The 23,112-nt window shown below is 45.3% G+C and overlaps 1 protein-coding gene across 2 annotated transcripts in view; it reads right to left on the minus strand.

Annotated features, from left to right (window-relative positions):
* LOC121540876 (nuclear factor of activated T-cells, cytoplasmic 1) overlaps positions 1–23,112 on the minus strand; it is a 74,703-nt gene that overhangs the window by 40,211 nt on the left and 11,380 nt on the right. For both annotated transcript variants that reach the window (XM_045207917.1, XM_045207918.1), the window contains exons 4-6: positions 16,936–17,138; positions 12,804–12,976; positions 11,480–11,620 (exon numbers count right to left, since the gene is read on the minus strand). In XM_045207917.1, coding sequence (XP_045063852.1) covers positions 11,480–11,620; positions 12,804–12,976; positions 16,936–17,138 — 517 coding nt within the window. The remainder of the gene's footprint in view (positions 1–11,479; positions 11,621–12,803; positions 12,977–16,935; positions 17,139–23,112) is intronic.

Consider the following 23,112-nt stretch of genomic DNA (forward strand, 5'->3'; position numbering starts at 1 on the left):
AATGACAGGAGACACGATGTGGACCGCCACACAGCATGGTGGGACCACTCTGGTATTTATTGGAGAACCATTCTTATCTGGGCTCTCTCACACTTGTCCCTGCACTGACCTGTGGTTGGTTTACGCCCAAACACAGAGAGAGCAAGAGAGAGAAAGAGAGATAACGCTCCTCCTACTAAAACATAGGGAAGGGGCCGTACCAACAACAGAACAACAACTTCCACTGGCCAAAGAATGCTCACTTTGGTGGTTTTGGGAATGGAAAATATGATTCACCCAGACTTAATTGCAGAGGCACTCGTGAAACAAGGCAGTCTTATTTTTCGACTTTCGTCCTTCCAAGAGATAATTTTGGGGGTGTCTTTTTTCTCGGTCTATCCCGCTTTCCTGTTTATATAATACAGTCAGTTATTTATCACATTTGTCAAAATCCTTCTGCCAACTGTCTGGCAAAAACTGTCTGTAGATTTGGAGCCAAAATAGCTGGCAAAACCGCAGGCCAAACAGGGTCCATCACACACCAGACCAGGGTGTTGGCTTCTGCTCCTCTAGGACACCTGGTACCTGCCAGTCCTAATACTGGTGAAATCTGACAAATCTGTCAACAGGGGTGGTAGGGTGGGAAAGTTAAGGGATCCAGGAAGAATTGGATCCAGGGTAGAGGTGCTGGGCTGGGAGTCTTTCCCTGCTGTGGAGCTATATCTGTGTTGCATGGTGCTCCAGACCTCCAGGCACAGCTCCAGTCACACCAGATGGAAAAGCTATTCTGCTCACAAGGGAATTCCCTCCCTCCCCTCTGAGTCAGAGTGTAGGCTTTCCCCAGCACTCCCTCCCTCCTCTCCTCCTTACCCCACTCCCTCCATGCATGGAAATCAGGGCAAGCCAGAACACACACTCGATGAGGTGCACCAGGTATGCCTTTCTGCTCCCATACCAAAACGAGAGGGTTGAGCGAAGTCAAAACACACACACACATGCATGTGCATACGCACACACACACACACAAATACGCACCCTCCTCCCCCCTACACACACACCACCGTAATAAAAATAACAGTGATCATAGCTAATCCAACTGAGCAGTTACACAAAAGGAGATGGAATGTCTCCGAGATATGGAAAGGAAAAAGAATCACTCCGAAAGCCTATAAAACAGTACTTACTGGTACAGAGTGTGGTGACTCTCAAACACAGCAAAACAATGCTCCATTGACACATCAATTATGATCACTCTCAACCCACATCATACTTTACCCCTGAGTCAGAGGGGAAGAGGGCATGGGGCATGCAACAACTGATAAATTCAAAAGTTCTCTCAACAAAACTTGGGTGAAATATCACAGACAGTCATCCTGTATGGCAGAACAGAACAGTGGACACTTTGGACACAACCTTATAATATATTGACATAACTCATTTCGGTCTCAGAGCTTGGAGTGAAAGATAATAGCCATCTCCAAAACCTTGTTGGAATTCACTCACTAAGCAGAGAGTCAACAGTGAGAATCGACAGGGAGAGTCAACAATGTGAAACACACCCAAGGAACGGATGCAGGACATCCACTAGTGGACAATATCCGCCTCTCCTTCCCCTGGCTTTCCTGAATAGCACTCTGTCTCACCCTGCCTGTGCCCCCTCCCCTCTTCTTCTCCTCCTCCCTCCCTCCTCCCCCTCGGTTCTCGTCTGTTCCGCTTTGCCTCTCTTCAGGGAATCCTTTGCAGATGAGTCACTGAAAACACTTCCTACTGAACACACAAACAGGCCCGTAGGCTAGCTACCAGACACTAGCTACCCTAGCCCCTCAGCGGCAGCACACACACAGACATGTACACACACACATGCACACACACACACATGCACACGCTGTTTGTATCAGTCATCCTGCGGGTCCTTGATGCAGATCAATGGGGATGGCCTTAGCATTTGAAAAGTAGAAGTAATTATTTTTCTGGGCACATTAAACCCTCCCGCAGTGCCACCATCCATGAGCTCTGCTCTTTTGTTAACGAGAGGGAGTCTCAGGGGGATCGAGAAACAAGCAAAACAACACACGAGAGAGGAAGAGAGGGAGAGAGAGAGGGAGAGAGAGAGGAAGAGAGAGAAGAACAGAAAGACAGTCCATTATGAGCCTCTTAAATGGATACTGGTCGACTACAAATCTTAACCACTGTTATTGTGACAAAAAAAAATCAATCACTTTTTGTTGTAAAACTGACAATTAATTATCTATTTGAAATCAAGGTTCTATACGTTTATAGCCAAATCAAACTATATCTCCGGTACAGATAATGTAGTTTTAGTTTGAACAATAGGTGCGGTAAAGAGGTCAATGGCATGCAGGATGCTGTGATGCCGTCAATGGCGCACATTCAACAAATTTGATCTAACAAAGTGGATATTCGTCAAATCCGGAATGATTTACAGTATGTGTTGTAACAGGCCCACAAAGTCAGATTTAGATATATTTGGCTGTTTTCGCTACATAACATTTTAAAAGTAGTCCCTTTTCAGGTTTAGAAGAAGTGACTGCTAACTCACGTTCGTATGAGCTGGTAGTGTTATGTGGGCAGCTTGTCTCTCCCTTTTCTGTTTCCCTTCCTCCTTGTTTTGTCCCCTCTTTTTCTGTTGTATCTGTATGTGTGTTTGTCCCCTTTATGTGGGTGTGTCTGGAGTGGATCAGGGGGCGTGCTCAGGATCTGCCTCTCCTGTGCAGCTGCGGGTTGTTTCCAGTGATTCCTGCCTACGCAGCTGCATCCTATTCTCTCATCAACCTGCACTACTTATTCCTGGGCATGGCTCTCCACCGGCGCCAGATCGTTGTTCTTACCAGAGCGGTAACTTGGCTCACCAGTAAAGTTATTTTGTCTTTGTCTTCAGCCTGGCTCTCCACTCTCCTTAACCTGTCGTTTGTTTTGTCTTTAGTTTCGGACATATCTCCCAACCTGCCTGCCTTCCTGCCTGTCGGTCTGCCTGCCTGCCTGCCTGCCTGCCTGCCTCAGCCTCTCCTTCCTCCGGGGCCGAACTAGCCCACTCTGTTCCTTTACTTCAGTTGTTTTTGGACTAAGACAATCTTAACTTTGATTAAATATTTTGTTTCTTCCACTCCCTTTGTCGTGTTGTTTCTCTGAGTGCTGGGTTGAACCATAGCCTAACAGAACGATCTGGCCATGGACCCAACAGAGAAACAGCACGGGGCAAACAAAGACAGCTTCCAACAAGCTATCCAGGCTCAAGGAACGTTGCTAGGACAGCATGACCAGTTGATTCGGACTCTTGTGGAAGATAATCATCAACTGCTGAACCAGGTGACTCAGTTAACTACACACGTCTCTAAATTGTCTGTTATCAGTTCTCCATCTCTCTCTGACCCCCAGTTTGATGCACCCCAAGTTGTTTCCTCGGACACTAGGCAGGCTTCGTTCCGTCGGGAACCCCCTGTCACGTCGCCTGAACCGTTCAATGGAGAATTGGACAAGTGCCGGGATTTTTGCTTCAGTGTGACTTGATTTTTCGGCAGAGACCACTGTCGTTTTCTACTGATTCATCTAAGGTACATTATGTTCTGGGGCTGTTAAGAGGGAAAGCTCTGGTTTGGGCTGAGGCTGTGTGCTCAGATCAAACTTTGACTGGATTGACTTTTGCTGATTTCTCTGCTAAATTGAAGACTGTTTTTGACCATCCTGACCATGTGGGTAATTCCTCAAGATACTTTTTAATTTGAGGCAGGGTTCTAACAGTGTGGCAGAGTACTCTATTGAGTTCTGGACGTTGGCAGCGGACTCCAAGTGGAACAATGTGGCACTTCAAGGAGCATTTCTAAACGGTTTGAATGAAGCCATTAAGGATGAACTGGCTGCTCGTGATGAGCCACATGATTTACATTCTCTCGTTTCCCTGTCCATCAAGCTAGACAATCGGTTGCGGGAGAGGCGTCGGGAGAGAGGTGATCGGCCACATCTAGGAGGACGAGTTCCCCAGCCTTCAACCACTCGAGTCTCGCCTCTCCGGAGTCGGCAGCTTCTTGTTCCTGATTCCATCCCGAGCACAGAGGAGGAACCTATGCAAGTGGGTCGAGCTCGACTACCTCCAGCAGAGCGGCAACGGCGCCTCCAGGCGGGTGAGTGCCTGTACTGTGGAGACGCCACACACATTCTGGCTACATGCCCTAAGCGGCCAAAAGACAAGGCTCGCTCGTAACGAGTGGGTCTACTTGCGAGCCCAGAGTTAGATCCTGAACCCATCATTCCCCGATTACAAGTACCTGTAACCTTACGTTTCCAGAGTCATTCCCTGCCACTCTCAGCTCTCATAGACTCAGGTGCAGAAGATAACTTTATTAGCCACCAGTTCGTTACACAAGCTCGTATCCCCATGGAGCCACTACCTACCCCCATTCGGGTCACAGCCCTTGATGGGCGCCTCCTCGCGGAGATAACTCATCAAACCACCCCCCGTTTCCCTAGTGATTTCTGGCAATCATTGTGAAAGCATTCAGCTAAGAGTTATGTCTGGCTCAGCTACCTCCCTAATCATTGGCTTCCCCTGGTTGGCTCTTCACAACCCACAAATTGATTGGACACGTCACACCATTCTCAGTTGGAGCACTAACTGCCATTCCGAGTGCCTGAGGTCAGCGGTTCCCCCCACTAAGTGTAACCCAACTCCTCCCCTCAGCTCCTCTTGATCTGTCATCTGTCCCCAAAGAATACCATGACTTAGCGGAGGTTTTCAGTAAGGACAAGGCTCTGTCTCTACCACCACATAGGCCTTATGATTGCCCTATTGAACTGCTTCCTGGTGCTCCCTTGCCCTCTAGTCGGTTATACAATCTGTCCCGACCGGAAGAGAGGCAATGGAGCAGTACATTGGTGATTCTCTGGTCTCGGGCATAATCCGTCCCTCGTCGTCTCCTTTGGGTGCAGGTTTCTTTTTCGTGGAAAAGAAGGACAAGTCGTTACGCCCCTGTATCGATTTCAGGGGTTTAAACAACATAACTGTTAAAAACAAGTATCCCCTTCCACTCATCAACTCAGCTTTTGAACCTCTGCATGGCGCCACAGTGTTTTCCAAGCTCGACCTCAGGAATGCTTATCACCTTGTCCGAATCCGAAGGGAGATGAGTGGAAAACCGCTTTCAACACTCCACTGGGACATTTTGAGTATTTGGTCATGCCCTTTGGGCTTTCAAATGCCCCTGCGGTTTTCCAAGCCATGGTGAACGATGTTCTTAGGGATTTTTTGAACCGTTTTTGTCTTTGTATACCTGGATGATATTCTTGTTTTTTCCAAGTCACCCGAGGAGCATGAGTCACACGTCCGTCAAGTCCTTCAACGGCTCTTGGAGAACAAGCTGTGCGTCAAAGCAGAGAAGTGTGAGTTCCACAAACAGTCTACATCGTTCCTTGGATTCATAATTGAGAGCGGGCAGGTGAAGGCGGACCCCGAGAAGATCCGGGCAGTGACGGAATGGCCCACACCCACCACCCGTAAGCAACTTCAACGATTTTTGGGCTTTGCTAACTTCTACCGTAGATTCATTAAGGGTTTTAGTAGAGTGGTGGCACCCCTTACAAGACTCACATCTCCTAAAGTCCCTTTTCGGTGGTCCCCTGAGGCGGAGCAGGCGGTAGGGGTTTTGAAGGAACTGTTTTCCACCTCCCCGTGTTGATACACCCCAATACCTCTCTGCAGTTTGTTGTGGAGGTGGACGCGTCGGACTCAGGTGTGGGAGCAGTCCTCTCCCAGCGCTCCCCCACTGACCAAAAGCTTCACCCCTGTGCTTTTTTCTCCAAGAAATTGTCACCCACAGAACGGAATTACGACGTTGGAAACCGGGAACTGCTGGCGGTCAAGCTTGCACTGGAAGAATGGCGGCACTGGCTGGATGGAGCTGAACTGCCGTTTGTGGTCTGGACTGACCACAAAAACTTGGCTTACATCCAAGCCACTAAGAGACTCAACTCACGCCAAGCCAGATGGGCCCTGTTTTTAGTAGGTTTAACTTTATTCTTACATACAGACCGGGGTCAAGAAATGTTAAACCAGATGCTTTGTCCCGCCAGTTTGCTGACCCTTCGGAGACCAGCGAGCCTGAGGCAGTCCTGCCTTCCTCATGCGTCGTGGCGGCTGTTCAGTGGGAGATCGGAGTCTCTTGTGAAGACTGCACTTGCCACGGACCCGGGACCGGGTGATGGACCTCCCAACCTACTCTTTGTTCCCGAGACGGTCCGGTCTCAGGTGTTGCAGTGGATTCACACCTCCCGTTTTGCTGGTCACCCCTGGGATGAGACGCACGTTGACGCTGCTTAGGAGACATTTTTGGTGGCCTTCAATGGAAACTGACGTTCGGGCTTTTGTGGCAGCCTGTTCAACCTGTGCTCGGGGCAAAGCCTCCCATCAGTCCCCGTCGGGGCTGCTGCTACCCCTCCCAGTTCCCAGCCGTCCCTGGTCCCACATTGCCATGGATTTTGTCACCGGCCTACCCAAGTCTGAAGGTAATGATACTATACTTACCATTGTGGACAGATTCTCTAAATCTGTCCACTATATAGCATTACCTAAATTACCGTCTGCCAGTGAGACAGCGGACCTCCTAGTCCAACATGTATTCCGTCCCCATGGAATACCTGTGGACATCGTATCTGATAGAGGCCCACAGTTTACTTCCCGTGTTTGGAAGGTTTTCTGTTCTGCTTTGGGTGCTTCCGTTAGTCTGTCCTCAGGGTTTCATCCCCAGACCAACGGTCAAACAGAAAGAGCCAACCAAAACCTCGAAGCAACCCTTCGTTGTGTGGCTGCTCAACATCCATCATCCTGGGCCAAACATCTGCCCTGGATAGAGTACGCCCACAACTCCCTCACCGCCTCTGCCACCGGTCTTTCACCCTTCGAGGTTACCATGGGTTATCAACCCCCTCTGTTTCCTGCTCAGGAGAAGGAATTGGCTGTTCCTTCGGTTCAGGAGAACCTCCGCCGCTGCCAGAGAGTGTGGAGCGACGCTCGGGAAGCATTGCTTCGGACCACCGACAGGAACAAGACAACAGCGGATAGGAGCAGGACTCCCGCACCTGTGTTTCATCCTGGTCAAGAGGTTTGGCTGTCATCTAAGAACGTACCTCTTCGTACCAAATCACGCAAGCTGTCTCCTCGGTACCTGGGTCCGTTTGTGGTGGAGTCCATCATTAACCCCGCTGCGGTTCGTTTGAAGTTGCCTTCAGCCATGAAGATACACCCTACTTTCCACGTCTCCCAACTGAAACCTGTGTCCTCCAGCCTTTTGTGTCCGCCGGCTGATCCACCTCCACCTGTTCGCCTCATTGACGACCATCCGGCCTACACCGTCAGTAGGCTCCTGGACTCTCGGAGGCGGGGTAGGGGTCTCCAATACCTAGTCGATTGGGAAGGTTATGGACCAGAGGAGAGGTCTTGGGTCCCTAAGCGTTTTGTGTTGGATCCTCAGCTGATCACGGACTTCCATCACGACAACCCTGACAGGCCTGGTGGGTCGCCAGGTGGCGACCATTGAGGGGGTACTGTTATGTGGGCAGCTTGTCTCTCCTTTTCTGTTTCCCTTCCTCCTTGTTTTGTCCCCTCTTTTTCTGTTGTATCTGTATGTGTGTTTGTCCCCTTTATGTGGGTGTGTCTGGAGTGGATCAGGGCGTGCTCAGGATCTGCCTCTCCTGTGCAGCTGCGGGTTGTTTCCAGTGATTCCTGCCTACGCAGCTGCATCCTATTCTCTCATCAACCTGCACTACTTATTCCTGGGCATGGCTCTCCACCGGCGCCAGATCGTTGTTCTTACCAGAGCGGTAACTTGGCTCACCAGTAAAGTTATTTTGTCTTTGTCTTCAGCCTGGCTCTCCACTCTCCTTAACCTGTCGTTTGTTTTGTCTTTAGTTTCGGGACATATCTCCCAACCTGCCTGCCTTCCTGCCTGTCGGTCTGCCTGCCTGCCTGCCTGCCTGCCTGCCTCAGCCTCTCCTTCCTCCGGAGCCGACTAGCCCACTCTGTTCCTTTACTTCAGTTGTTTTTGGACTAAGACAATCTTAACTTTGATTAAATATTTTTGTTTCTTCCACTCCCTTTGTCGTGTTGTTTCTCTGAGTGCTGGGTTGAACCATAGCCTAACAGGTAGCATAGCTAGCGTATAGAAATCGGTGGTAGTAGTCATTTTTAACTGTAATGCAGTTGATTGGGGACGATGACATGAACATATATTGGGGTTGACAATCATTCAAGCATTTTACTCTGATTTTAACATATTTTGAAATACACTAATAAACTTTGATTTGATTTTAAATACACATACGACTCACATTCAAAGACATTCTAACTACTTTTGCTGGGGGGCAATATGGAGATTCGGGATCTTTCCCCAACGGCATCTTTCCCCGACGCGTTTCCATTGTTTTGGTCGAGTTCCATTGACCTCTTTACCCTATCTATTGAACCTCCTACAAATTAAGACTGTAGAGCACCAGGTCTACAACCAAAGAAAATGTCTTAATATCAAATATGGGCATTGAAGTATGAAGCATGTCCCCTCTCTGTGAAGCAATTGGAATACCATTCCATAGGTTGGCATAGAAAGCTCAAGTTAAGTCCTGTCTGTTGCTCTTTTGTAGCTCTTTAAGAATAGATCTTTGGAATTTTCAGGGAGGTGTTTATTGGAGCGCATCTTGGAAAGTGAGCACCTCTCCTAACCTTTCATCGCTGCAGCACTAATGGATGTCACCGCTGGAACACAAGTAGTGATGGGTATTGTGCTATGCAAAGGGTTTGTATTGCGTGTGTGTCAGTGTTGGTGTGTGTGTGTGTGCATGTGTGTGTGTAATTAGTGTAATGCTATGAATTGTATACAATTTATGGGGCTTTTACTCATTAACTTTTCCAATGCAATATAAAACCAGACTTACGGCATACAACTTTAATATGATTATATTTTATTGGATAGCTTTTTAATTGTTTCCCTTTTTGTCTTCCGACCTAAATCAACAATAAGAGACTTTCCAAACTCAAAAACTTTTCTCAAACCGCAACATTATTTGATCAAAATGCCAAGATTTCATTCTATATAAAAATGTAAATAGAACATAAGAACATATCTACAGCTGTATCAACTCCTATGAAGTGGCTATCATACAAAGGTGTGTGTGAGTGTGTGTGTGTGTGTGTGTGTGTGTGTGTGTGCGTGCGTGTAGTACTGTGATAATGAGCTTTGAGCTGGGAGACCCTTGGAAGTACTGGGTCCTTTACTGCTTACATAAGAGCACACAAAGCAGACAGACGCTGAGACAGGGTCAGGGAGAAGGAGGGGGCATGAAAAGGAATCCCTCACTTTGTGCACCTTCTCAGAAGTCTCGCTCCCTGGACGCCACTGAGAAGGAAAGCAAGCCACTGAAATGTCGACAGCAGGCAGCCGTGTGGGGATCCCTGGAGCACAGAACTCCACACCACTCTGGCTAATCGCTTTAACGGGCCGAGGAGGAGAGAGAAAGATAGAGAGGACAGGGCAGGGAGAGAGCGAGAGAGAACGAGAGAGCGAACGGATATGAAGAACAGAGAATGGGGAAGGACAAGGAGGGAGAAAAGGCATGGGGGATGAAAGGTGAAGGGGCTAAAAGAGGTGAGAAGGTGCTAGACTAGACAGGGCTTCCCTATCTTCCCTCTCTTAAGGGATCCCCCTTCATGTGGAGTTAGTCCGACATGGGGAGACTCCCAGCACATTAACAAGTCAATCTCTCCTCCTCCCCTCACACCGATGGGCTCTAAGGGGCTGAGGGGTGAGCCAGCCATCAGGATGAGAGAGACACAATGACACAGCTGTGGATTGGTAATTGGTTGATAAAGGGGTTTCGGAGGTGGGAGGGGTGAAGGAGGGGGGGGGTTTCCATGACAGGGAGACTCCAAAACCAATAGTACCAGGAGTGGGGAAATCCTCTCCAAAAAACTGGAGCAAATACATTGCTCAGAGCTGATAAAGAAGCCGCAGAGTCCTAGAACAGACACCCTCTCAGGAGATAATGACAGGTCGGGGCTGATGCTTCCAAGTCTTGTACCAGTCTACTGAGATGTCCTGGAGTTGGAATGTACCTATAGTCGTCTTTCTGAATAGCCCCTCCTCTATAGCTTGTCTAGCAACTCCAAATCATTCCTACGAGGGTAAATGAAGATATTATGAAAAACTTTCTCTTCTCACAGAACAAACATTTTGAAACATTAGCAGTAAATATGAGTTAACAACAAAAAAAAAACACCACAGACAATGTATATCTATATAAACCAATAATGAAGAAAAGTAAGATTTTCCTCTTTCCTTGAAAAATGTCTACCACTATCCTCTACCTCCTCATGATCATCATCATCATCATCATCATCACATGCGTTTACACAGCCCAGACTTGGCAAGTACAGTTGCCTTTGATTTACTGGACCCAATCAAGGAAATGACTGTTTGTAAACTTCATCATCTAGCATATTCACATAGTCATCTCTCCTCTCCCTCCCACACAGAGAGGAAATGAATGGGAAAAATATTAAATGTAAAAGTAATAACAAATAACAAATAACACCGCAGGAGGGGGGAGACTGTGTGTGTGTGTGTGCATGTGTATGTGACAGCATGAGTGATAAGGAGTGTGAAATAGAGAGAGAGAGAGAGAGAGAGAGAGAGAGAGAGAGAGAGAGAGAGAGAGAGAGAGAGAGAGAGAGAGAGAGAGAGAGAGAGAGAGAGAGAGAGAGAGAGAGAGAGAGAGAGAGAGAGAGAGAGAGAGAGAGAGAGAGAGAGAGAGAGAGAGAGAGAGAGAGAGAGAGAGAGAGAGAAAGAGAGAGAAATTGTGGGACAGAAGTACAGATGCCGTATCTTAATTTGATCATCCTGTTGTTGCAGGAAATGGAAACTTCTAGTATATTCGAGGTTTAAAAAGGCTTCTAAAGTTTGTCATTTACACTTTGACATTTCAGACATGATTTTCCCTTACGAAAAAATTCATCAACCCCTACAAAAATGTCCATGAACTATAATTCACATTATAATTCACATGTCCTGTTGCTGAAGGATTATTTTCCTGTTGTAGCAAACTGGCTCAAATTAAGATCCTACATCTGTAAGAAGGGAACTTGAAAGAGTGAGAGAGAGAAGCAAAGAAAGAAAGAGACGTTGCACAAGCCCCGCTTGTGATTCATTCCTTAACTTGTGGCGAGCGTCACTAACAGGCAATGGAAACTTCTGCAAATGTAAATACGGTTTGGTTAAAAATATAGCTCCTTAATGCACACCACATGTGGCTCCCTGGCAGACCCTGCTCTATTTTGACGGGAGGAGACCGAGGGAACGCAATGAAGAGAGAGAGAGAGAGGCAGACAGAGGGATAATTTAAAAGTGAGATATTAAGGAAGAGCACGAGAGAGAGAGAAAGATATATAGAGAACGATAGAGAGAGATAGAGTGTGTAGTTGCTCTGACGCGTCCTAGCTTACCTTGGGCCTTCTCCACGAACACCACCTTGGAGTCTGGCAGAAAGTTGTGTCCGCTCAGGAGGATCTTCTTTCCCCCTGTGGCGGGGTAGCTGTCCAGGCTCTGCTTCTCTATCAGGGGCAGCTCCTGGGCCGAGCGCTGGGCTGGAGGAGGGACAGGAGAGACAGACAGGCAGACAGACAGACAGACATGAGGAGAGAGTGTTAATTCACATCCAACTTGGCACAATAGCTGGACAAAAAAAGAAAAACAGTGAGCGGATATACACTTTATACTGGATACCTGTACACAACAGCACTCCATACTGCTAAAGCTTTCCTTACCCACTCCCCATCCGCCCCCGGACCTCCAGATCCCCTACCTCCCCAACTCTGCCATGTCACAGCAGGAGTTGGTTAGCAACAGTCTTATCAGTTTTCTAATGGCTTTTTAACACCACTGGCTATTTTCAGATTTTCAGACAACAGATGTTTTTTTATATGTCAAATATATAAACATGGATCAAAACAATATTTATCTGGTGACCCAATCAGCTTTTTTACTTTCTAGATTCATTATTTTTCATATTAATTCAGGGAGGAACGAGCCTAATAATGAGTCATACTTTAGTCATACTTTATCCACCACCTGTCTCTGCTTTTATCAATGTACCTCGGGGCTCTTGGTTATCAAGACCATGTTTACAGCCAGACACACAATGCTCAGTCATTACATCACTATGAAATTTACTTGATTCATTCATCTGTAATAATGATCCATTCGACCATTGTCAAAAATGTGTGCCATAATCAACCTTGGACTATAAACTCCACCCCACATAGTCAGTGTCCTCAGCATGGACATGACCACACACACACACATACACACACACACACACACACACTCAACTGATTGACATAGTTAGCGGTTTCCATACACTCTTCCAACCCCGCCAGATCTAGGGCTGGCAAATGACCCTTCATAAACCTGTGATAATAGGGTAGCCTCACCACAATAAGTTAGGCATAAAGTCATAAAATGCACTGAGGGATAAATAACATATGTGCCTGACTTCACAGTTATCAATTAAAGTACAATGCATTCAATGACTTGGCAAATTGCTTTCATCATATAAAAGGTGCAAAAGATTTGAATTGGGTCCAAAAGGCCACCTCATACTGATGTCCATGCTAAGAGAGTGTTATTGGGTTTGTGTGTGTGCACCTGTGGAGATGTGTGTGCATAAGGAACAGTCATTGTGTGTGTGTGTGTGTGTGTGTGTGTGTGTGTGTGTGTGTGTGTCCATGTGTGTGTATATGTGTGAGTCACATGTGCGTGTATACTCACAGCACTCGATGGGGTTGGAGGAGGCCTGTAGGGAAATGGTCCTGCCATTGGGCTGGTTGATGTGCACACGGAACACCATCCTCACACGCGTGTTCTTGCGCCCGATGTCCGTCTCGCCCTTACGCAGCTCAATGTCAGAGTTCCGCAGCTTCAGGATCCCTGCACAGTCAATGCTGTCACACAGGGGAGAGGTATACACTTTAGCATCAGCATACTGGTACTAACCAATATACTGTATGTATGAGCTCTATGCTACAGCTTGTCTCAAGAAGAAGATCCTGAGTATATTATAGACCATGATCATGAGACTATATCGAGACAGACATTACAGATGGAATATACTGTATCATAGAACATAAACATAAAAAGTACAGTATGTTATTATTAGGACATCATCATTAGACCATAGAGACATGTATAATGCAGATGTACATTATGTTCACTGTCATGAACAAGTCCTGGAGCTCTATTTGATCAAAGAGACTAGGGCCGGATCCACAAAGCCTCTCCCAAGGTAGGAGTGCTGATCTAGGATCTGGCCATATAATATTATGAATTATGATCTAAATGGCTAAAATTGATCCTAGATCAGCACTCCTACTCTGAGACGTCTCGTCTAAAGTTCCGGATCACAGATATCGGAAGTCCCGCAGAACACTACTGAGTCACTCCCAATCTGTAGGTTCTTCAAAGAAGAACATTCATTCGTTTATGTGACTTTTAATGGTCCCGGTGCCCCAGAATACAGCTCTCTGGAGCGATCTTCAGGGTCGTGTTCATTAGGGCATGTAACAGAAACCGCTTTAAAACTATTTGCAACAGCTTCACTCAGTTTATCGTCTATTTGTTGCTTAATGAACACGACCCAGGTCTTTTTTTCTCCCCACCTTCTCTTTCCAGAAGAGAAGCTCATTGGCTGCCGCCTGCATTCTCACAGCCACTTTATAACCCTCTGCCTTTCCTAAAAAAAAACATGCTCCCTCTGCACTGTTCGAGTCTCACACTTTTAACATTTCAAAACATTTACGGTTTCAACCTTACTAACCAATGCCACATTTAGATGCAGACTTATTTTTTCTTTGCTGTCTTTATTTATTTTATAATATTTTTTTTTTGCGGGATGATTTTCCTTCTTAGGGGAAAAAGGCATCACTTTTCAGACTGGCCTTTCAAGAAATTAAACTAAAACCAAAAAATTGCTGGTAAAAAGTCAGGAAATACATATGGGATATGGCTTGGCATTTCAATTATTTTACATTGGAGCTTTTTGGGTGGAATTCCTGGAACATGTTAAATGTCAAGTTTTATACAAATCTATTTTTCCCCTTCACTTTGGTCTGTCCGAATTATATATATATATTTTTTGAACACTTACAAGAAGTTTCTTTAGTGGCTCATGCATGATGTAAGTGTTCAGACATGCAGTTATGGTTTTAAAACAGACACATTAGGGGTAGTGTGCCGTGCTCTATTTTACTGTCAAATGACTGTTGGAATGAACATTAGTGTCTCTCTTCATGAACTATGGTGTGGAGCAGCCAGTCACGGCTTGTAGCAGTTGAAGTCAGCTCAAAGTAAAGATCTGTAGTGACAGCATGGCGACTGTTGGTGACAATAACACTGCAAGATGTATCCTACACTTGTGGTGGAACAGTGTCAACAAAGCAATAAGTCACTGACTACAATTGTGGAAAGGTGGCAGGAAAGGTTACCGACCAAAAAACTTGATTTGCAAGTTGATGGTTTATTTACATTTGTTTGTCAAATCAAAATGAACTGACAAATTTGACTAGTTGAGTGGAATGTTTTTTTTTCACAACAACAACTCTACTTTTTCAGTGAATGTTATGTGATTTGAAATCATAGTATAGAAGTAGCCCAGAATCTTCTAGATTCTCAGACACTGCAAACTGTGTAATGAAGTAGTAGCTACTGGTGACTATCCATTTCAATGGGTGGATACTAGACAACAGATAAAACTTTATCAGTCACAAGGGGGACGAAAGAGATAGATTGATATGTGTCTGGAGTCTGACATCAGTTGTCTACAGTACCGTCTATGTAACGTCCCACACAGTGAGTGAGCGAGAGAGAGCTGGCGGGAGAGCAAAAGGCTATCCGGAGTGTTATCAGGCTGACTGTTAACAGCTCAATGGAAAGACGCCGTCAGTGACCGACCCTCCTCAGACAGACCCTGGGCTGTGTTCATTAGACACCAAACAGAGGAAAACAGACTGAAACATAGAAGGACTACCTGGACTTTTAAAACGTTTTCAGTAGTGTGCCCTAATGAACACTACTCTGGCCTACACTGTTCTACCCCAACCCTGAGGCTCAGTTCTACTATATACTTTCACCGCTCTCTCCCAATAGCTTATACGGTGACGACAAAAGGGAAAACTGACGTCCTCTGAATAGTTTTCTCAAATATCAGATTTATCCATGGTGCCCTGTAAAGTGTAATGGCTGAAGTTCCACAACGTATCCCCAGTCTAGATTTGATACGTTATAAAGGGGCAGTATAGCATTGTTGGAAATGGAAAGGTGTATGCATGTTAGGTTCAATCCTGTTAAACCAACAAAGTTAATTTTCCAGTCAAAGAGATCTGATATATCATGGTGCTTGCCAAGTATCTTCGTAACCTCCCACAATACTAAACAAATATTAAAATACGCTTTAACTTAATATAAACCCATTCAGTCTACATCAGTTCTTCTAAAAAGTATATTATACCATTGAAACACAGAGGAGAATAAATGCTACAGTTCAATAGATGGTGATGGAGGTTATACAACCGGGGTTGGGTTGAGATTTAGCTGCCTTCTCCATCAGAGAAAGTCCTGGGCCTCAGGACAGCAGACCCATTGTGGCCTGAACGGAGCCCCAGGACAGGAGCTGCTACCTGGGCACCCCTGGAGCACAACCTCCAGACCTCCTGGACATAAGGATATAGTGATTTCTGGAATTTAGTATTTTTATGCACACGGCAGATTGGGTGCAATGGGGAGTAAACCAACATAAATAGGGCCTATTGGATTTCATGGATATTATTCCTTTTAGACTCTACATGATGTACTGCACTGTATTACGCATGCTTTGGTTGTCTTTCTTCCTGAATTCCAACACACACTGTTGGTGATCATTTCACATACTGCAATGGTTCCATTTTTAACACAGTCCTTTAGACTGCATATGAATTAAAAATAGAAAAATCTCTGCCATTGTTAGTCATGCCCCCCTCCTAAATAAGTCTGTTTAACACACGCATGCTGTTAGAATTTTGATATCACAAACCGAATTTGTGTTATAAGCAGTTTTAAGAGGACATGACTTATTTTTTGCAGGGAAACGTTTTGATTTCAATATAATATCAGAAAGAGTAGATTCTGAGGTTTCCAAAACAGTTACCTTTTGTCAAATAACTCTCAAAATTGAAGAGATACGCTCAAAATATAACTTTTCCAAGAATAACCGCTGTTTCATGCGTTCCACATGTGAGCATGCAGCAGCAGATAGCCTACTGCAGGGTTCCCCAACAGGCAGCCCTGAGAGTGATTTTATTTGCCCCCACCCAAGTTTTCGTAGCAACAAAAAAAAACAATGTTGAAAAAAAATCACGAATAATTGTTGGACATAAAAGACTGTAAGAACACCAGCGAATCAGCTCCAAGAGATTTTAATTTTGGAAATCTGTTCCCAAGTATTCCCACACACAATAGAAAGACGTGATTGTATACAAATGTAAGCAAGGTTTGAAATTATTATGTTTTTGTCAAATATTATATCTGTTTGGGCTTCTTGCGGTCAATTTGCAGTCTACAAATTATTTGTAATTATGTTCCTGACCCTGACCATCCGCTCAAGAAAAAATCTGCCTGCGGCTAAATCTAGTTGATGATCCCTGGCCTACAGTAACATAAACGAATGAAAAGTGCTTTAATGTTACCTAAGACCTTCATAAACACAACCAAATTATAATTTTTCCGATAGCATATCTGAAATGTATTTATTTCACTGTTAGAACGTTGCAGTAAAAATGCTTGCTCGTTGCCTCAAAGTGGGGTCCCTCGAGGCCTAGCATTTTCTAGTGTCAAGAGCGAGAGAGAGGAGAGTGAAAGGACAAGCACTCACATGGCTCTCATGTTGTTCTCGGGCAGCAGAGGGATCTCCAGCACCTTGGTGTTGGACTGCAGGGCCTCATGGCTGGCGGTAGAGACAGTCTTGCCCGTGATGCGGTGGACCTGGTAGAAGGCGTGCGGTCGCAGGAGACGGTCGTCTGCGGTCCCGATGAACAGCTGCAGGGTAAGGGGCTCGCTCTCCATGTAACCGTAGAGCTGGCAGGAGAACAAAGAGATCCAGGTGAGACCCAACGTCAGGTTTTAAAGTACCTCATAAACAACCCGTCATTTTGGGGAAATAGAGATTGAACACCACATCAGCTACTGATAGTTAAGAAGCCCTTTAATGATAGCTTTTAGTGAAGGTATTTTTGGGGGAGGTTTCAGAAAATAGACCCTTTGGTCAGATTTGTTTTTCGGTCAGGTTGGAGACCTGTTTCCAGATTCTTGGAGTCTTCTGTTTTTCGAATTTGGGAGTAGTTTGTTAATGTACATCCCTTTAGGGGAGGGTTAAAGAGGGTTTTGATCTTTTGGAGGTACTCTGTCTGGGGTAAAGATATTCTGGGCAGCCAGACACAAGCGCTGATGGAGAGGTTGGCTTCCCATCACTTCACTGTTCATTAAAACCTCACAGCTGCCATAAAAAAGTGCCCAAGGAGAGGCTAGCAGTCGACAGTGACTCAATGGAAAGTGACCATTTTGGAGACCAAATACAAAACCAAGACGATAATTTAAAAGTCTGCCTCTGAGCATGATGCACAATATTTATGAGGATTTGATCCCCTCAGCAATGGACTGAAGTTAGTAAACATTAATTTCCATGTCAGAAAAGGAGTTGAATTCATAAGGGGTAATCAAAAACAGTATTTTGGCAATCTATGTTGAATATTTCTGCTGGTGCACGTATTAAGTATTTTAAATGCAATCCTTAATAGAATTGCTTTTTAATGTGATCAGCAATATCTCAAGAACAATACAACCTAGATGATTAGTAGCTCCACACGTGTTCAATAAATGTCTAGTACACACAATATCAAAATACCAATGTTTATGAGAAAATATAAATTCTGGTCAAAAGTGACGCACACTCAATTGAAACAAAATGTCATGACTCTTTATCGTTTTGTTCATATTTCTTTCATGGTCTGTTTTTCTACATTGTTGATTAAATTCTGCTGCATTTGGTCCCAAAAAAATTATAGTGGCCTTGTGGTTAGAGTGTGCCCTGAGATTGGAATGTGGGAGTTCGATCCCTGGCCGAGTCATACCAAAGACTGTAAAAATGGGACCCAATGCGTCTCTGCTTGGAGATTGGGGATAAGGCCCTGCGATAGACTAGCGTCCTGTCCAGGGGGTGTACTTGTACATTAAGCTGCCTCCCACTACAGAAACAGGAGAGAGGCTCCTGCTCCTATGAGCCAAGCCTACTTACTTTTGGTCGCAAAATACAGAAGAACATCTCTATCCACATTTACTTGGATAGCTTGACTTTCACACAAAGACAACCCCAGATCACAGTAAAGCAAGGCTAGCTTAATCTCTACAAGTCGCTTACTCCCTTTAAAAACATTCACATACTTGTGCCTAGCATGCTGACAGCATACAACCCCTTGGCCTCTGGGCATTTATGAATATGCATTCTAATTTTCATGAAGGCCTATGAAGCTCTGGAGCGGTGCCATAGACGGTGTCACACAGAGATGAAAGAGGCTCCTGTATCGGACCACACTTCAAACAGTTTTACACTTCCCCTCTTCCTCTCACGGACCACCATTAGCTGCTACTGCCTCTCCAATAAAAGCAAGTACACCAAAAAACAGGGATGGAAATCTAGCAAGATGGCTACTACATCTTCTAGAAAGTACAATAGACTCAGTAGACTATCGTTGCTCAGTGTGATCTCCAATAGCACCAATAGCCAAACAAGAGATGGGTGAGAAGGCGATTACTGTCAGTTCGTTGAACATTTAGTCAACCTTGAAACAACTCGAATAATCTAAAACAACCATAGACCAACCAGGACTCTACAACCCTGTTCCTGGAGAGCTACCATCCTGTAGGTTTTCGCTCCAACCCTAATCTAGTTCACCTGGTTCTAATAATTAGCTGGTTGATAAGCTAAATCAAGTTAGTTACAACTGGAGTTGGAGCGAAAACCTAGCGGAGGATATCTCTCCAGGAACAGGGTTGGAGAGCCCTGATCTAGAACAACTACAACCATCTACAACAACACTGTCTGCAGAAAGAAGCATGGGGGATGGTTGAAATCCATTTGGAGAGGGGGAAAATACTTAAACCTCAGGAGAAAATTGGCAGAGGTGCAGATTCCTCAATGTGGTGAACGTTACCAGATATTTTGGGTAAGAATCCTGACCCAGGGCCATTTGCTAACCCAATGGACCACTTCTGGTGGAACCAAATTGTTAGACCTCCCAGCTCCCAGGCAACGTTTGCTCAAGTGTGTGTGTGTGCATTTAATGTGGACTTAGAAACCCTCCGAAAATTCGGGGATCCGTTCTGAACAGTCAACATGCAACAGGCAAACCTCGCACTGGGTAACGATGGACAGACCTCCATGGCTTCACACAGCTAGGTCCTTGACCACATCAGAGACCGTCACAAGAAATCAATTACACTAGACAGATCTAACCAAACAGTGTCCATCTGAAAAAATCCCACAAATTGCTCAATTATCTCCCCAATATAAGTGTATCATTTCAAAATCCCCTTCTTGAAGTTTAGTCTTATGGAAGTTCAGCGCTGCTGTGTCCGAGTGAAAACAGCGAGTCAAACGGAATAAGCGACCCTGTGTTTATTTAACGGATTGAGTCATAGAACAAAACACAGACCACATGTAACCTATGACATAATCTGATTAATGGATTTATAATTACCTTTACAAGGGGGTCAGGGTTTGGGGAGTAAGTGAAGGTAGAGAAATACGTCATTGGACTCTTGTGTCTACAGTAATTAGTCTGCCTTGTTGGCCATGATGACATTCGGTAACAACCAAATTATTAGGACCCCACTCTGCCAAACACAAAGGGGAACGACCAACCGAAGACACAATCAGTACCCATCTATGAAGGCAGTGAAGAAAGACTGAGCTCATTTTGCTCTGGCGAGACAAACTGATGAAAAACTTGCCAAGTGACTGAGAAAACAAGTGGGGTGAGGTGATCTACAAACTGAAGGCATATTTGGCTGGTGCGACATTTTGAGTTATGCTCATGCCTGCCCATGCAGTAGTTCTCTGTTGGTTATCCTCAACACAGTACAGCACAGTACTATACGTATGCTATCCAAGGGTCTCAATAATTGACAAACCAGCAGCAATCATTACAAAACGATCTGGTTTTCTACTTCTCGACTTGATATCATCACTTGTTTGATTCAGATATCAAGGGAACTAGGGGCACTAGTTAAGCAGGCTATAGTCTCCTTCTCTCCTTCTTCACTCCATTTTTCATCTTCTCAGCTCCACATAGAGTCTTCAGCAGCTGTCCTGACTTGTGCGCTAGTCACACATGCTAGTCATCAGTGAGTTACGCTGGGGTCAGGAGCTTCTTGAAGTCTCTGTGTCTCCAGAGAGCACTTCATCCATGCAGTGATCTCACCAGCAGACCCCTCTCTCTGCTCGCCTTGTTATATTTTACTTACGGTGTCACCGGTGGTAATTACGCTTAGCCGCCACATGCTACCAGTTACTTACACATAGACAAGTCGACCGAGAAGGAAGGAAAAAGTGGTACCATCATGCTGCAACGGAACCGATGGAACCCGGCCTGAGGTACCAATCTGAAAACGCAAAACGGTCTGTTAAAAATGTCATGACGTTTCTTTATGATTTAATAAAAGGCAGGCTGCCACTCTGCGAAGCCTGTGTCCTCTGTCCCTTTGTACTTTGCTCCTCGGTAGATTTTGTTATTTCATTTCTTGGTGACCTCCAACCATTACCTTAGCCTCAGCCTTTGCGTGTCTGCGTATGGATAAACCACAAGAGGTGAAGTGTGTGTGTGTTGGGGGTAGTCTTTATCCCGTCACTTCACTCGGCAATGCTGCGGTAGCGTACGATGGCGGTGGCATCCTCCGGTGGGGTCGAGAGCCAGGGTGACCTCATAGAGCAGGGGTGACCTCATAGAGCAGAGGGAAGTGATTAATGAGGTCAAGCAACCCTCAGTGATGCTGGTCGTCCCGACAGCAAAGGAACGCGGTAAGGTTCCCCCCTGGGCGACCTCCCTTAATTAATTTACCATATGTGCTCCCTCAACCCTCCTCTCCACTATCCCCTCTCGACTTCTTTCCCTCTCTGCTCCTGTGACGTTCCCTAGTCCACAGACAGCAAACACAAGCTGAGCACAAAATATACTTGATTTTAAATCCTCACAAGGGCAATAAGAAAATACTAAAGTTGAGGAACCATCGTAAAGTTTAAGCGTGGTTCAACGAGAGAGGCTTCACACACCTGTGAATCCTACTTCATATTTGTGTCTCTAGCAGTCTTTGAGTCTTGACACAGCCTAATTTTGACCAGATGAGTTTAGCTAAGCTATGAATGTAGTCAAGCTGGGCTACGTATATTTATCTTTGAGATACTGTAAATCAAAGCAGTAATTTGCTGCAGTCACACTACACCAGCTTCTGCCACTGCATGTGCCATATTAATTTACACCTCCACCCACCAGCTACTGGCAAGTTAGACAACCTCTGACAACCTCTCCTCTTCCAACACGTGCCATGCAGGATAGACCGAATCTCAAATAAAACAGTTTGTACATGTCAGCTGAAGCATTAATTGTGTAATTGTACGCAGCTGGGATTGTCTAGGTCAGACTGGATTTTGATGATGTGTAACTGCGAGGGTGTTGAGCTCAGAACCAGAGATCACCTCGTCCTTTTCCACCATTCATTTCACATGAACCATTACAGATCCATCATCACGGCTGCTAAACTTCAGCCCTGAGACGGTGGTGCTCTGAAGAGGTTTTCCTTTGGGCTTTCAATCCACGTTTGCTTTCTTCTCTTAATGAGTATCATATGTCCTTGTCAGTGATAGCTTAATGAAGTTTTTTTATCCTTTTTCGTAGCTGTTGCTTTATTACCTTGGTTTACTTACTGTTTATATAAAAACTCAACTTCACACTTATGCTCAAGATCTAGAGCCATTGCCAGACCTGGTTGAAAATATGGTCGAGAAAAGATTTGCACATGTTTGTTTAAGAAAGGGACTTGCTGGTGAGTAGCAGCACAGTCTGGGCTGTGGGGAGAGTGTGAATATGGGCCTGCACTGGAACGCTCTCTCTCCCTCTAACTCTCTCCAGCTCACAGAGATTTCATCACCGCCTGGAGAAATGTCATGACTCGTAGTCCACGTGGCGCATGCAGCGGAGGGGGAGAGAAGACTGGAAGCAGGAGAGAAGGGGAGAAGAGGGGGAAGGAGGGCAGCTCAGGTTTTCCCCAATATCACGCTCCCTCTCTCAAAGTGCTGACAGTCACACAGCAAGCCTTCACTGTACCCAATTCAAACACTCATCCAAGTTGTCTCTCTCCCTCCATACTGTCTTTATTATCCCATTTCTCCTTCTCTTTCTCCAGTGCCTCATATTCATACAGTATGCATATAACAACATTCGTGACTTGTTAATGTATTGGGTTTCCCAAGTTCCAAATGGCACTTATTTATACAAGCGTCAAAGCGGCTATATTCCTCAAAGTCTGTATTGAAGTGTATGCCCCAATGTTATGTAATCAAGGGCAACGTTTCAAGTCATGGCCCATGTCTAGACCAGCGAAGTCCAAATTCTAAATAAAAGAACGACTTGTTACCAAATTCTAAGCATTAAGTTTGAGCCAAGGTACAGGGTATTACATTTGGGCAGAGTGATGTGTAGATGATTTCAGTCTTCCCCTGATATAAAGGCTGGCAACCAGTGTTTTGCCTCATAAATCTGGCGGCTTTTGGTCATCACCTCAAACCATTGAAAATGCAGTCATTTAGTCCAATTCTTTCCAGTTGCTGTTCAATGGTAATTAGTGGTTGCCCAATATACCAAGGCTGTGAGTAAGGGAAGCCCCTCGGAGGCAGAAACACAGTTTCATGGGAGCCTAACTGCTCCTCGGGGCACAGACGAACAGCCATGACTGCCTCTTGTAGAGCAGTACATGGTCGTGTTCAGTAGGGACAAAACGA

This window comes from Coregonus clupeaformis, chromosome 26 (genome assembly GCF_020615455.1).
Source record: "Coregonus clupeaformis isolate EN_2021a chromosome 26, ASM2061545v1, whole genome shotgun sequence".
NCBI lineage: Eukaryota > Metazoa > Chordata > Actinopteri > Salmoniformes > Salmonidae > Coregonus > Coregonus clupeaformis.